The sequence below is a fragment of the Larus michahellis genome, chromosome 5 (assembly GCF_964199755.1).
Source record: "Larus michahellis chromosome 5, bLarMic1.1, whole genome shotgun sequence".
NCBI lineage: Eukaryota > Metazoa > Chordata > Aves > Charadriiformes > Laridae > Larus > Larus michahellis.
The window spans coordinates 32,127,078-32,141,057 of NC_133900.1; the positions used below are offsets into that span (position 1 = coordinate 32,127,078).

Below are 13,980 nucleotides of genomic sequence, written 5' to 3' on the forward strand. Positions count from 1 at the left end.
TTCTTTACAGCACAGTGTATTATTTCTTAGGTCATATGTCTCTAATTTTTTTTTTTTTAAATTAAAAACTCAGAATTCAACTTACCTGACAAGTGAAAGATATTGGGTCAGCCACTTTCTTTAAAACGTGCTCAATCTCCTCTACTGCAGTATAGTACTCGATCTGCGCTGTGGTCTTAATGACTCCCCCACAGTAGACATTTACACATACAGGGCCAGCAGGAAAATCTTATAAAACACAAATCATAACAGTAGCTGAAAATAATTTACAATCCCAGACCAGAGGTCTCAGGGAATGAGTAAAAGAACCGGAAAATATCACAGAAAATGGATAGAGTTGATGAACTAGATTTGCATTTCACAGATGATTCAGCGTAGTCATTTTTTTATTCAGGTCTTTCAGTCTAACATTAAAAAGCTGACAAAAGAAAATACATATCTGCAAATCTGTTTAAAACAAAGCTATTGTATTGCTTCACAGTAGAAAGGAGATGAAAACAGTATGCTTCAAATTTCCAACTTCCCTTTGATAGACTGATGGCCTATAATCAGCTCCCTTATGCCTACAAATTAAGGAAAAGTTCATTTATTACAAATAGCGGAATTGCTATTCATCTTTTGAAACATTTTTCTTAATTGCAGGCAAGGTTCTCAAAATTGGATTTGAACTAGGCTGCAGAAATTGCAGTATAATTACTTCCATTCCAGTTGTTTACCTAGTAAAAGCAAAGGAAAGAGGCACTTGTACAGTCTGTTACTTAAGTATGACTTGCTCTGTGTATGCAGCATGAGCCCTCTTTATGAGCACATTTTATAATTCATTAGTATCCGTTGTGCCAGGCATCCTGCTGTACCATACCAGCAGTGGCACGGTTTTCTTAAAATTCTAACTCTCCCCCACAAAAGAGTGATAAAAATGGGCAACCCTGAAAATGGAGAAGAGAAATAGGGTCAGAAGAATAATGCTGGTTTTTGTTGTTGTTTTTTTTAAAAAGGGTACTCCCAAACTTCCAACTTTTCCAGATTTTGAAACAGAAAAAAGCCTACAGAGAGAAGCATTAAATGCAAATGATATAGGAAACAAAGTTAAACTTGGGCTGCAGTGCTCTACCAATTTTTTCATAATATTTCGTTTACTGTTCATATTTTATTTCTTCATTCACTACAGAAACCTTCCTGATTAACAATGTTCTCCCAGAATAATTCCAGAAGAATCTTTTAAGATCTGTGAATGAGGATTTCAGCTTTCCTTCTCTGAAACTCAGTTATAGATGGAAGTTTCCTGTTGGTCATGTACTTCCCAACCAGGTCTCTAAAAACAAACTCTCTGCACCATCACAGTGATAAAGAACCTCAGGTCATATGTGGCCATTGTCTCAGGACAGTGTCCAGGATGACAATCAGGCCACAGAATTACCCAAACGTAGCTCCAAGAAGCCACTGTTGAAAGTTGTAGCCTACATATTCTTCCTGTCTAATGTTGCATTGCAATGGTTTTAGAATAAAATATAAGTTCCTTTGGTAATTCACAGCTTGCAGTGGCATAGCAAGTTACACTCTGAATACTTCGGTGAAATTTTTTTTTCATTTTGAACTCACATCAAGTGAGTGGGGATAGGTGTGGCCCTTAAATCTGTACAGATCTCCTAAGAGAAACTGTTGTTAACTAGTTCAAACTGTTGGCAACTGGTTATGGACAGATCAGTTGAAAAAAATCATTAGAAACCAGCAGAGCTTAGTGATACATAGAAATGACATGGACATGAACAAAGAAAAAAAACCTATTTCCTGTATCAGTAAGAATTATAGAGAGCAGTTTAACTATATTTATTGCATTAAATATAAAATGAAATGTTTTAGTAATAGAATAGTAAGAAAAGAATATTAGCTTTGCATTTTATGGCAGTGATTTTGAAGAATGCTAATCTGTGACTAATCAATGACATTTTAAGACTGCCACCTGCCATTTAACCACAAAAAAACCAACCTAATAGAACCTAGTTTCCCATAAATCAGAAGGCCTTGCTTCTCTGCATTATTAATAAATGTTCTTTGTGCAAAACCCATGTACAGGAAACACCTACAAAATAGTGGGAAATGTAACTACTTATCAGAAAAAGTGAAGGGAGTCCAAAATTTTCTGTTTATTTAAAGGTAAAGAATGTTTTTCTTACCTAAGGCTTTCATGTACTTGACCTTCTTATTCCAGGATGCTGGCAGTGTCCTAATTTGTTGATTATCTGCTATGAATTCAATTTCTAAAGTTTCGTCGTCTATTTCATCTTTCAACAAAATGAATATTTCACCAGGGTTCTATAAAATTAAAATATGTTCCCATTAGTCCTTCGGAAAATTATACTGAAAGTATAAAATGCAAATGAAAGCATAAGTTGGAAGGAAAGTTCCTTTACCAACAGCTTCATACAAAAAATACCCAAACACATAATACCAAAACAGGATGGCATCTCAGTGTTATCCTTTAGTATTTTACTGACACGAATGACACAATTAATATAGTATTTGAAATTCAGCTTAGCTAACAATATTTTAAAACAGTATTTTAAATGCATAAGTAGGTGAATTGTTACACTTTTAAAGACCATTCTACATTATAGTCTGGAATAATGACATTCAACCTAGTAAGATGAACCTAAAATACTTCAGACTTACATAAACTCTTCCAGTGAACTGACAGTAAAGTAAGTCAGAAGCAGCAGGTAATGTGAGACAATACCCCTCTACCGCGTCCTGAACCACAGGGAATGTTACTCCCTTAGAACTGTAGTGATTTCAACAATGAAATAATGTGTATAAGTCATCTTTGAAAGACAGCAAGCAAAATACTTGACATTCCATGTACACCGCAACCTCCATATCTGACCATGGCTGCTCACTTATATAAAGGAACGCAGTGCTGGATATTGTACTTTCTCTGTTTACATTTTCACATATTTTCTCACAGCAACTCTGATTAAAAACAAACACATATGAACATTTTTGTCCATCAGATACGCCTGCAGATATATGCAAACAAATAATTCTGATGTAATTTAGAATCAGACATGGTATACGCTCACACAAGAACTTGTGCAACTCATTTAGTATGGTCACATATACATGTACCCATATACCCATCAGGGATTCTTGCCAAAAGACACTCCATATCTCTCAAGAAGTGCCCGACTACATGCTCCCTCTAAACTACAGGGTCCACGTAACAGTAATATCTCCACCCAAACTGCCAAATAATTCTAATAGAGATAAAATCCCTCAGAGGCTATCTCAAAACTATTTTATTTGCAAATCCTTTGGCTGCACTGTAGATGTGACACAAAGGCAAAATAAATCCCATTGCAGTCTCCATGCAGTCTCATTTTGGCCCCGTATCTGCTATTTGTTTTCAAAACTATTATAGTACAAATGAGATTGCAGCAGGAAGAGAAGAACATTGACTGTTATCCCACAGATTTTAGCATCCAAAAAACTTACCTCACACGATATTCTTCCTGGAAGCACCAATATCGACTGCTCGTTAGTTTCTAATGTTTCAGAAAGTACATCTGTTTTAAAACTGAGGTCTGTTTTTTCTGATGCTTTCCTGACATCTGCCAAGTTAACATCAAAGCTAGTCTGGTGATCTGAAATAAGTAATGTGGAATGAGGACATTGTTAATAATCCCAGATCAACAAGACATGGTAATGATGTGGTTTCTGACATATTAGAGACTCATACATTTGGAGTCACACTAAGGTCACCGCACGAAAGTCTGGCAAAATTCCTTTCATTTAAACGTGGTGAGGTTTCCGTGTTTGATAAAAAGCTTACCTCTGAAGCTCTGATCCTGCAGTCTTTATATGAATTGCCTCTGCTCATATGCTTCGTCTTACTGAAGTCAAAAGGGACATCACCTTTAGACCAAAGTCATCACGACCAACGAGGTCAAAAAGATCAGCCAGTTTTGTAGTCTCAGAAGAACAAAATCTCATATGCTGGATTTTTACCACTCTTGCTTTCCCTATATGTAAATAAGGACACGCTACATGTTTGCGACATCAGCCCACCAGTCTACAGGGAGGATTTGGGAGGATTTATGCGAGGGCAGCGATACCTGTGACCAGGTAACTATGGCAGGAGACACAGATTCCATAGTCTTTGCCCTCCCCTTCATGGACAAAATGATGAACTGAAAGCATATGGTTTTTATGTGTGGGATATTCTGGTTTTGGAAATGCTACACCAGTCATACAGGCAGCTTGCAACCAGTTTCTTTTCTGTTTTGCTGCGCCAGTAAAGACCCAAGAGCCATAGTGAATCCTTCACCAAATCACGTAATTTTTATGAGGAAATAGAGAAGAACTGACAACTGCATCTGCAGAGCTCTGACTAAGCCCGTGTTTTAGAAAAGCTATTCTTCACACCTGCTACTTCTCAGCTGTATCACTACTACTCCTTTCCAGACACCCTATTACACCGTACAAAACACTCTTGCCACCCATCTCAAAGGACTGCAGCAGCTCTTCATCACGCTGGATTACCCAGCATATTGCAGTCACCTAGTTAGATCAATGATATCATTCCAAGCAGCTCAGAGTTAAAAAATCTTGACTGGCTGGTGAGAAAATATCCTGAGAGACATCAACTGTATCTTGTATTACTGTAAATTATGGAACACGCACAGTCAATTACATTCAAGGACACAAATAACTTTTCAGGCACATCTTTTTCTCTTAAATAGATGTAGAATATTAATACAAATTAGTGATGGGCAGAACTCAGAACATGAGCAATTTGGCTTTGCTCAAACAAGTACCACAGCTATTTTGAGTTTTTTTTTTCAAAAGTGCCCAAGTGACTGAGGTATGCAAACAACACAGTGCTCTTAAGTGGCACAGAACTCTTTCCATTCAGCATCGGTACTAGTAATTTACAATTACTTTTCCCCAGCTCTTGCTTGCTTTTATTTCCCCCATATGTACCAGTTTGTACATACAGAATGTTTGCTTTCCTTACCAACCCTGCCTTGCTTAAGAAGGCATAGTTTTTAATAAACTTCTATAATAAATGTTCCTGCTAAGTGAAGTTATGCCAGGGAATGTAGTACAGAAACTTGGGTATGCTATGTCTGACGTAGATTTTTCCCCCGCCCCCCCAGACATGTGCTTTGATTGTTAGAGAAATCCCAGAAAAAGGTGGTAAAAAAAAAGTATCATTTGTCCATGTTGTGTTGAGGAAGCTAAAGGTTCTTTGAATACCTAAGGTGGGAGGTTCAGTGTTCATCATCAGCTAGTAAAACCTCCCCAGCCTATTTCTGCTTATAATCTCATATTTTTAAGGCGAACTAATTCTGAATTCAAGCTGTGAATTCAGCATAGATTGGTAAAATTACACTGAACCTACGTGTAGGCACACTTTACTGAAGTAGTTTTAATTCCATTTGCTTTAATTTATTTTGGAAGTTAAATAGGCTACACTGAACAAAGGCTATTTTGATTCTGAATGAGAATCCACCCACAGTTCAATGCAGTTTAACTAATCCAGCTCAAAATCTAAATACATTAATTTATCTGATTATCACTGTGAAGACTAGACTTTATTTAGCACCACCCTTCAGAAAAAGGAAGGCCTGAATCCTTGCTAAGGAAAACAGGATACTGTATGCCCACAGAACGTACTTTGGGAATATTACGCGTTCATATTTTAAGTCACTCATAAATCTTATACTTAAGCACATCGAATTTACTTCAGAAGACAACTCATCTGAGATGCATGCTTCTGAATTTTTTTTTGCCACTTTAGGCGAAGGAGTCTTGTGAAGACAAGTAACATTTCATTATCAGATTGACAAAATGGAAGGACTGAATTACCAAATCTGGTAGGTACTGGATTCTCAGATGTCAGCTTTCTGTCAGTGATCATTCGACAAGGATCATGTAGATGCATTCCAATCTATGTGAAGTTCATGACAGCTTTATTCCTACAGTCTGCACTCTGCTTATCGAAGATGACAGTAGTTGCTTCCACCTTTTACTGTCCAAGGTAATTCATCTACTGCGAAGGTCAATGCTTGTGCTAACAAGTTGGTTTAAATTAGGATAATCTTTTCCTCCCACATTAATTGCATTTTAATATTTTTATTATGCCTAGTGATATATGGCTATAATATCAGGACTTCTACCCAGTCAGTACTGGGATTGCATAGCCCTAGAGTTTAGACAAATTATTCAGAAATGTGCCTCTTACATCAAAGACTTGGATATTTAAGAGAATGAGGGATTCCCCTGCTGACTGTGAAAGTGGTTAGCAATTTCTCAGCTAAAAACTGTCAAGCAAGACCTCTTTCACTAAATGTCAGGTCTACCTGACAATCAGTGAAAGCCACGTACAGTAGTCCAAGAATAACAGGGATCTATATTATCACTACTACGTATTTAATAACCAAACTCCAGAGCCACTATCTCCAGCACTCAGATTCCTACCAGCAGTTGCACACTATCTGCCCTAAAACATGGAACATAAAACAATCACGTGAAGCATAATTTGTAATTGCTGAAAAAGCAATCCACCAGAGATTAAGCGAGCCTTGGCTTGGCATTAGCTAAAACAATGTAGTTCGTAAGGGTTTAATACTACACTAATGAGATTCTAGTAACACAAATGAAGCAATGTATAGACAGTATTTGTTTAATGTGCGTAGAAGGTGTTACCTGATGTATAGGTCTTTTGAACATATTCACTGTGAACCCTCTTTACAGTCTTGCTTTTAACCTGAAAGCAATGTCTAGGGAGCTCCCCTAATTGCTAAGGCTTTCAGAAAAATTATAATTTAACAAGAATTTATAACTGTAGGTGAAGATTAGCTTAAAAGAAACATAAAAGAACATCATTATAATGCTGGAATATCTAAGAGAGAGGATTTATTAAAGGGTATTTGTTGTTTGGTGAATCTGTTCTTTTAATGTTTTATATAATGCTGACCTATCTGTGAGGTTCTTAAAATGTAGCAGTAATGATTAAAATAATGGATGAATAAAACCAGACCCTTTCTTACAGGATCGAGGTATAAGACATTACTAACTATATCTAATGATGCTTAGACAGCACTATGAACTAGAAGCTAAAAAGAAAGGAAATCTGTTATAATCTTCCCTTGAATATTCAGGGCAGTCCTACTGGGAATTATCATCTGTTATAGAGGGTAATGTGCCATTTCCATCAGGTTACTTTTGTTGGCTTACTTTTGACAAATATCTACTGCTGATGGTCACATTGAAAGAACTGATTTTAAATTTAAGTTCCTATTTGAATAATGAAGTATTACACATGTTTACTGTAACAGTTATTCACTTAATTGGGCACAGTGCTGATATTTTCAATTTTCCTTCAATATTCTCTTAATTCATTTAACTTCAATGCATCAATTTTGTATATTTTGCACAAAACCTTTTGGAAAGCATTATTGCTTTCAATTTAACATTTTTAACTGAATTCATGAAATGACTTTGAAATTGCATTCCTTTACATAAACTGAGAAATTTTAATGAAGCCTCTCTAGTCTCTTGTGGATTCAACAATTAACGCCTCACCATGGCTTCTGAACAACTTTCATGCCGCATCCAACCTCCCCCTCGTGCCCCCAAATTCTAACTTTTCAAACACACTCTTTAGCTATCCCTGTTGCAGTCTACACGAGGATTATAAACTGTCTCTGGCTTTGATTACTTGCAATTTGCTACATGTTTTGAGTCAACAATGTATGTGACAGATTTGGGGTATTAAAAATAGCAGAAAACATAAACTTATGAAATATTTATGTGTTTTCTAAGGCTATCCATGGAATAAATCTCACAGCCCAAATTTAGTTGGTTTACAAAAGGAAAACGCCTGCTAGCTTTACAAATTTCAGTTCTTCCTCAAATCTTGCTAAAGCGATACTAGCTGGAGATCCAAAACTGCATTATAAAAAAGGTCCTCATTTATCCCTAGATCACACAACATATAAGAGGATGAGAAATATGGGCAAATCAGGTTAGGCAGATGACAAGGAATGGAAAGGTAATTAAGCACATGTGGCCAATTTGCCATGTGAAATAAAGACAGTGTTAAAGACTAAAATAAAGAGGATTACAGAGGATTTCAGTGCAGGAGTCGTCCCATGTAATATGGTAGGACCACTCCCCAGCACAATGCGAGGTAAAGGCAGAGGTTCTGTGTCACAGAACCACTGGGTTCTGCAAGGTATAAATGACATGCATGACTCGTACATAAATGGCTTCCTTGCAATTCAAAAGCTTGAAGTCAAACACACGTGTGAGCACTCTAGAAATGTGTATGAAAGTACAGCCACACAGAAAAAAAAAAGTAACCTTCTGTAATGTGGAAAAAAAAAAAAAATCAGGAAAAAACACATATGCACATCATATTCTTCCTGCGATCCACCATAAGTTTATCATAGACATTTATGAACCTTAATCCTCTTAAAGTATGGGCATTTGTAAATGCTGTATGAAGTCAGCAGAGACTGCAGCAGAGTGAGATTGAAAGGCAGCCTCTAACTGCATAAATTGCTCTATAAATGACCGGAGAAAGGCTACGAGAAACACGAAGGCAGAAAACATCCACCACACTGGGCTTCATTCAATGAGCCTGTTTTACTCAGCATGAACATGGGATTTGCTTTTACCATAAGCCCTTTCTAAGATACAATTTCAAAGCAAATCCCCTTTTATGCTCTGCTGAAAAGTTTTCTTTCACTGATGGTGAGAGTGGGTTTAGGAATGGAAAGGTTTCTAGAAATCACATAAAATTATTAAATACATATTCAAATATATGAACATCTGACTTAAATCTTAATTTCTTTCATTTGTTTTCTATCATGTATAAATTCCAGACCAAGGTAAACATATTCATTATTGAACAAGCTTTAAATAATGTTTCTCTCTATGCTGAATCATCTGTCTTTTGCAAATACATTGACAGTTATCTTTGTTTTTCTCAAAAGCATTCTCAGTCCCAGTTTCTCCTGCATGGTTGAGTTCTGCTGTCAAAAACAGTAGCTTTCTGTGAGTTGGCCTATTTTGCCCGTGTCTCCAAAATGTTTCTATTACTTTATTTATGGTGAACAATTTTTCTTGCAAATAAGCATCAAACTGACAGTTCCTTTAAAAGATACGAAGAACATTTTTTCCTTTTCTGAATATTTGGAGGCGGTATTTATGTCATCTTAGCAACCGATGGTGCTGCAATTTTCATACATGTCTATTTCTCTCCCATAACAGAGCAATCCCTGGAACACCTCCCCCCCATCTATTGTTTTATGTATTACTATATACATGTAGGCAAAGATTGATTTGATTGCGAAGGTGTATACCCACCTGTTCTTGTGTTATCAGGTATGTTTTCATACACAACAATTTACCAATATATGGAGTCATATAAAAGTCCTATTATGTATAGCCATATTGGATCTGACAGTAAAACCAAGGGTTCTGCCTTCATATAATCCCAAAACAGCAAAGAAGCAACTTATGAATTTATCAATTACCTTTAGGAAATAATTTGCATGAAATTGTATGTGTTTCTTCATATATATACTTTCATATGATTTTAACTGTATATTCAGATGCAATCTAAGGCTACGACATCTAACCAGTTCCTAACTAGTCTGTGGCTTGGAAGAAAGATTTGACTTAAACTCAGCAATTAGTGCTTTGTTTAGGATGCATACATTTAGATTAGAGGCTTTTTGGGGGCTGAGTTTATCTTTTACTATATATCAACTCATGTTATTATTTTTACTGCAATCAAATCTATGACTTTCAGTTACAGCAGCAGCATTAATAATATGACCACTCTCTTGAGCTTTAGACCCACAGTAACTGTCCCAATGAGTTTCTAAACTATTAGGCACACTGATTAGTTTGGAAATAATAACTACCTGCCTGAGGTCATTTAGGTGCTGAGCAGAACTGTTGATGGAGCCCAAGCCTGTTATTTCCAGTTTCTACATTCTGCATACTTTCATCCTGCCTCTTCTCCAGGGAAAGGCAAACAGAAGTCTGGTCTTCTGTGTGCACCAGCAGTTCTCAGTTGCTAAAGCCTAATGTTTTATTAAAGAGTCCATCTATCCACTTCGAGTTACAGGAGTTCTACCACAGTAAGAAGATTTTGGCATTTTGGTTCCATTTCTCTTTGGTATCAACACACACATCTCTCACCTCTGTTTCAGTGAAGGATCATACAACACCAAACATTGCCCAAAATCTGAGACAGCAGCAGAGACAGGTTTTCCTCCTGCTACTGACTCAAACTACCACTGAAGACAAAATGCCTGATAGCAGAGGCATCCAGGGTTGTGAGCAGACCTCCAAAACTTGTTTGCCTGATAAAATCGTCCTGCAACTTCCTTATTATTCCAAAGGGGCTAGCTGCAGCTGCCTAGTGGCTCTATTATCTCTAAACTCTATCTCTCTATCTATCTTTTCAAGCCTCTTATAACTGGCCGGGCACAAATTGCACGCCGTGCTTGGACAAGGAACTGGCACGTGGCTACATTTTGAATTACATAGACACAGAAGAACACAACTAAAGGGGAGCATTTTAGAATCAAGTCATACTTCAGGGAAGCACACCTGGCAGGCAGGCCAAAAGCTCAGTTTTCAGGCCAAGTAAGGGTTTGAGTTTTTACAGATATTACCCTCAAGGAACTACCAGTGAGTAGCCAAACCTTCCCCTCTTGACCACGTTCGAAGCTATTCTCTTGAGGAAGCATATTTTTTACAGTCAAAGTTCAAACTTCATGACCTTCCAGCTATGTAATTTTTTAACATAACTGAAAAGTCCTTTAACAACTGCATTGGGAGAGGCGAGGGGGGGAAATGCTGGTAGCTGGCATTCTCAGCCTTTGCCCTACTCAAAGTACAGGGTACGTATCATTAATAGCATCCAAATGTTTACTGACACAACACAATATACTCCATGTTACAGCACCCCTTAAATCAATCTGGTAACAGAAGCTAGCTTGGACTGCAGCAGCTCATTTACCAAATAGCATATCTTAGTCTGAGTATGACAGCAGAGCTCCAACACCTGCACAGGGCTCTTATCAATGCCTGGATTAAATTTATGATGCTATTCTTGATCTGTACAGCTCTAAATTACATGGGACTTCTCTATCTAAGAGACCACATGTCTCCCCATGCCATGCTGCCACAGCTGCTGTCAGCAGAAAGACTCACACCAGACACATTTGGTATTAAAGAAAGAAAAAAAGAAAGTGAATTGTCAGCAAGACTGACTCACTAGGGCACAGGCCGCTTTGCACTTTACTCCCACCTTTGGTTTGAAATAGCTAAAATCTACTGACCCTTAAAGCCAGCTAAAAGGTACACTGCTTTCTCAGGAACACAATCAACAGTGATATTTTCAGACACATCTGAAAGCCATGCTTGCTTTCTAACTCCTGATTATTTTCCTTTTGTTAGGGTTATGAAAGTAATCTGACGTGTTCATCTTTTAAGACACTGTCCTTTAAACTAGCACCTCAACCCCAAAATAGGCACAATTTACTAAAACAGGATTTCAGATAGCATTATAGGAAAGACTAGCAGAGCAGAGGTACTCTGATAGCTCTTCTTTATCTCCAGAAGGGATGCCATCTATTTTGTTACAAAGTGCTGGCCCTTCCTCAGGTTAGTTTGGTAAAGGATACAGGTAACACAGTATGCATATATATATTAGTTTGACAAGACTTCTGAGCAGGACCAAAAGATGTCTGCTGTTAACAGGCAGGCAGCTATTGCACTTTAAAATCATCTTTTTGTGCTCCGCTTGCCCACCTCTAATTGGTTCAGTTCATTAGGGAATACAAGACTTAACAGAAAACATTAAAAAAGCCAAAACTGTTTCACAGAAGGGGAACAGCCTTTTCTGAAGCTGAATATCACCTAATGGGTATTTAAATCTGAGGTTCGCTCTGTTGTGTAGGTAAAATAACGAATGCCGATTCCACAATAAAGCATTCACATTTTACCTGTGTTGTTACAAGGCTGTATCCTAGTAAGATTGCTTCACTTTTTCAACCTTAGTACAAATTCTAAATGATTTTTTTTGGGAGCGGAAAATTTCCTGAGGAACCACAAGGGAACTTCTCAAAATACAGCTTTCTAGTAGTAAAAATAAGTCTACTTTTCTTATATAGAAACCAGAAATAAAGTAAAGTAAATACATAACAACATTTGTGAGTGGCTAAAGAGCTGACTTGTTCAGTTATCACCTACAGGAATGAGTCCTCATAAATTCACATCATGGTGATTAGCATTCCACAACTGGATCTTTTCCATCACTCCCCAGCAAATCAATTGTTTTCACATCTGCCTGTAGCTTATATTTCCCCAAAGGATTTCAGTGATCATATTGTTTTCCTTTTTCCAATCTACTCTCTGACCTTTCCCCTCAAGGCCTTGCACAATTCACTTTAGTCAATCACTTCTTATTGATTGTTAGCACTTGCGCATTCCTCATCTATCTTTGCTTTATTGGATATAGTTTGTTTTGGGTTTTTTTATATGTCTTGTCACCCACTCGCTGCTCTTTCCACCCTTGTTGCTTTAGATTTCTCACTTAGCTTTATAATTCTGATCTGTTCAACTTTCATTCCAGATCAAGTCTAAATTCCATCTTCTCTCAGCTTATCCTCTCCTTTGTACTATATGTGTATACTCAAACCAAACTTCAGCTTTTCAGCATGCCAGTCTCCACTTAAAAACTTACACAAAGTGCTGTTCTTTTGTGAATTTGTATTGTTCTAGCAAAAATCCTTTCTTGGCTTACAATTTCTCCTGAGACCTCGTTTGTATCATATATACAATTTAGCACTGCATATACTTCCTTCTTATTAGGGAGAAGCAAAAAGAAGACAGAGTCCCTGGAAGCATTTTTTCACAATTTATCCAAAGTCAAAATCTGTCTGGTTACCTGAAGATTCACCTACTTTCTGCAGGGCCCAAACTCTGGTGTATCCGCAGCTGCCATCTTACCTTTCTCGGTTTCGTAAAGACTGACATGCTGAATCTTTGAAACTGCAATCATTTCACTTCTTGGGGTACTTCCCCCTCCAAAGTTTTGCAGTGGTATTAGATAACTGCTCTCTGTTGCACCAGCACAGAAGAAACATTGACCACTTATTTCCTTACACTCATTCCGGAGTCAGTCTTAACCTCACATACAGGATACATTTATTAGGAATCCCTCTTTCCTAGATGGTCCTTTCACTCATCACAGTGTTTGAGAATTTCTTTGATCCTCTTAGCAACAACTGGACCAGCATTCAGACCAACAACAATTATTAACCAGCAAAGGCTACATATAAGCAGTGCTATCAAGACGACTGCCAAAAGATGACCAAGAATTGTGGTCCAGGCAAGTTCAGCAAAGATTTCAAGTGAAATTTTTGTTCTTAATGCACTAGTTTCTTGGCTGGAAAATCCTCAGTTCATTTTATTACAATATCAACCATTCAGCAGATGGGAAACGTGGACTTAAAGCTGCTCTTCAACTCCCCATATAAAAGCAGCAAAGGATTCATATAAAAAGAGTCAGGGTTTAAAGCAGGAGTAGCCTGGAGGAACATCTCCCCAGTCCTTTATTTTCTTGGGATTCTCTGTTTTCCCTGACTATTCCCTCTTTTACTGTCTCATTTTTTGGAGATCACAATCACAAATGAGAGGAACGGTGATGCCAACTTATTGAGCACCTGGATGATGAGCCAGTACTGACAAAAAGCCTTCTTTATATCAATGAACTTCTTCAATGCACTGACCCATGGCACATTCAACACAGGGCCAAAAGAGACATCCTTAGAAACCTTGACAATACATCTGTAGGGATACAGCAGTGCAACTTTACAGCGGCTTTCTGCTCGAGATCACACAAATACACCCAGATGCCAACAGAGTCACAAACAGTCCCTACCGGAAAGGAAC

The 13,980-nt window shown here is 37.6% G+C and overlaps 1 protein-coding gene across 1 annotated transcript in view; it reads right to left on the reverse strand.

Moving 5' to 3' along the window:
• Positions 1–13,980, reverse strand: part of BANK1 (B cell scaffold protein with ankyrin repeats 1) — a 160,724-nt gene that overhangs the window by 114,798 nt on the left and 31,946 nt on the right. Inside the window, exons 4-6 of the mRNA XM_074589473.1 lie at positions 3,490–3,638; positions 2,175–2,313; positions 86–228 (exon numbers count right to left, since the gene is read on the reverse strand). Of these exons, the coding sequence (XP_074445574.1) occupies positions 86–228; positions 2,175–2,313; positions 3,490–3,638 (431 nt within the window). The remainder of the gene's footprint in view (positions 1–85; positions 229–2,174; positions 2,314–3,489; positions 3,639–13,980) is intronic.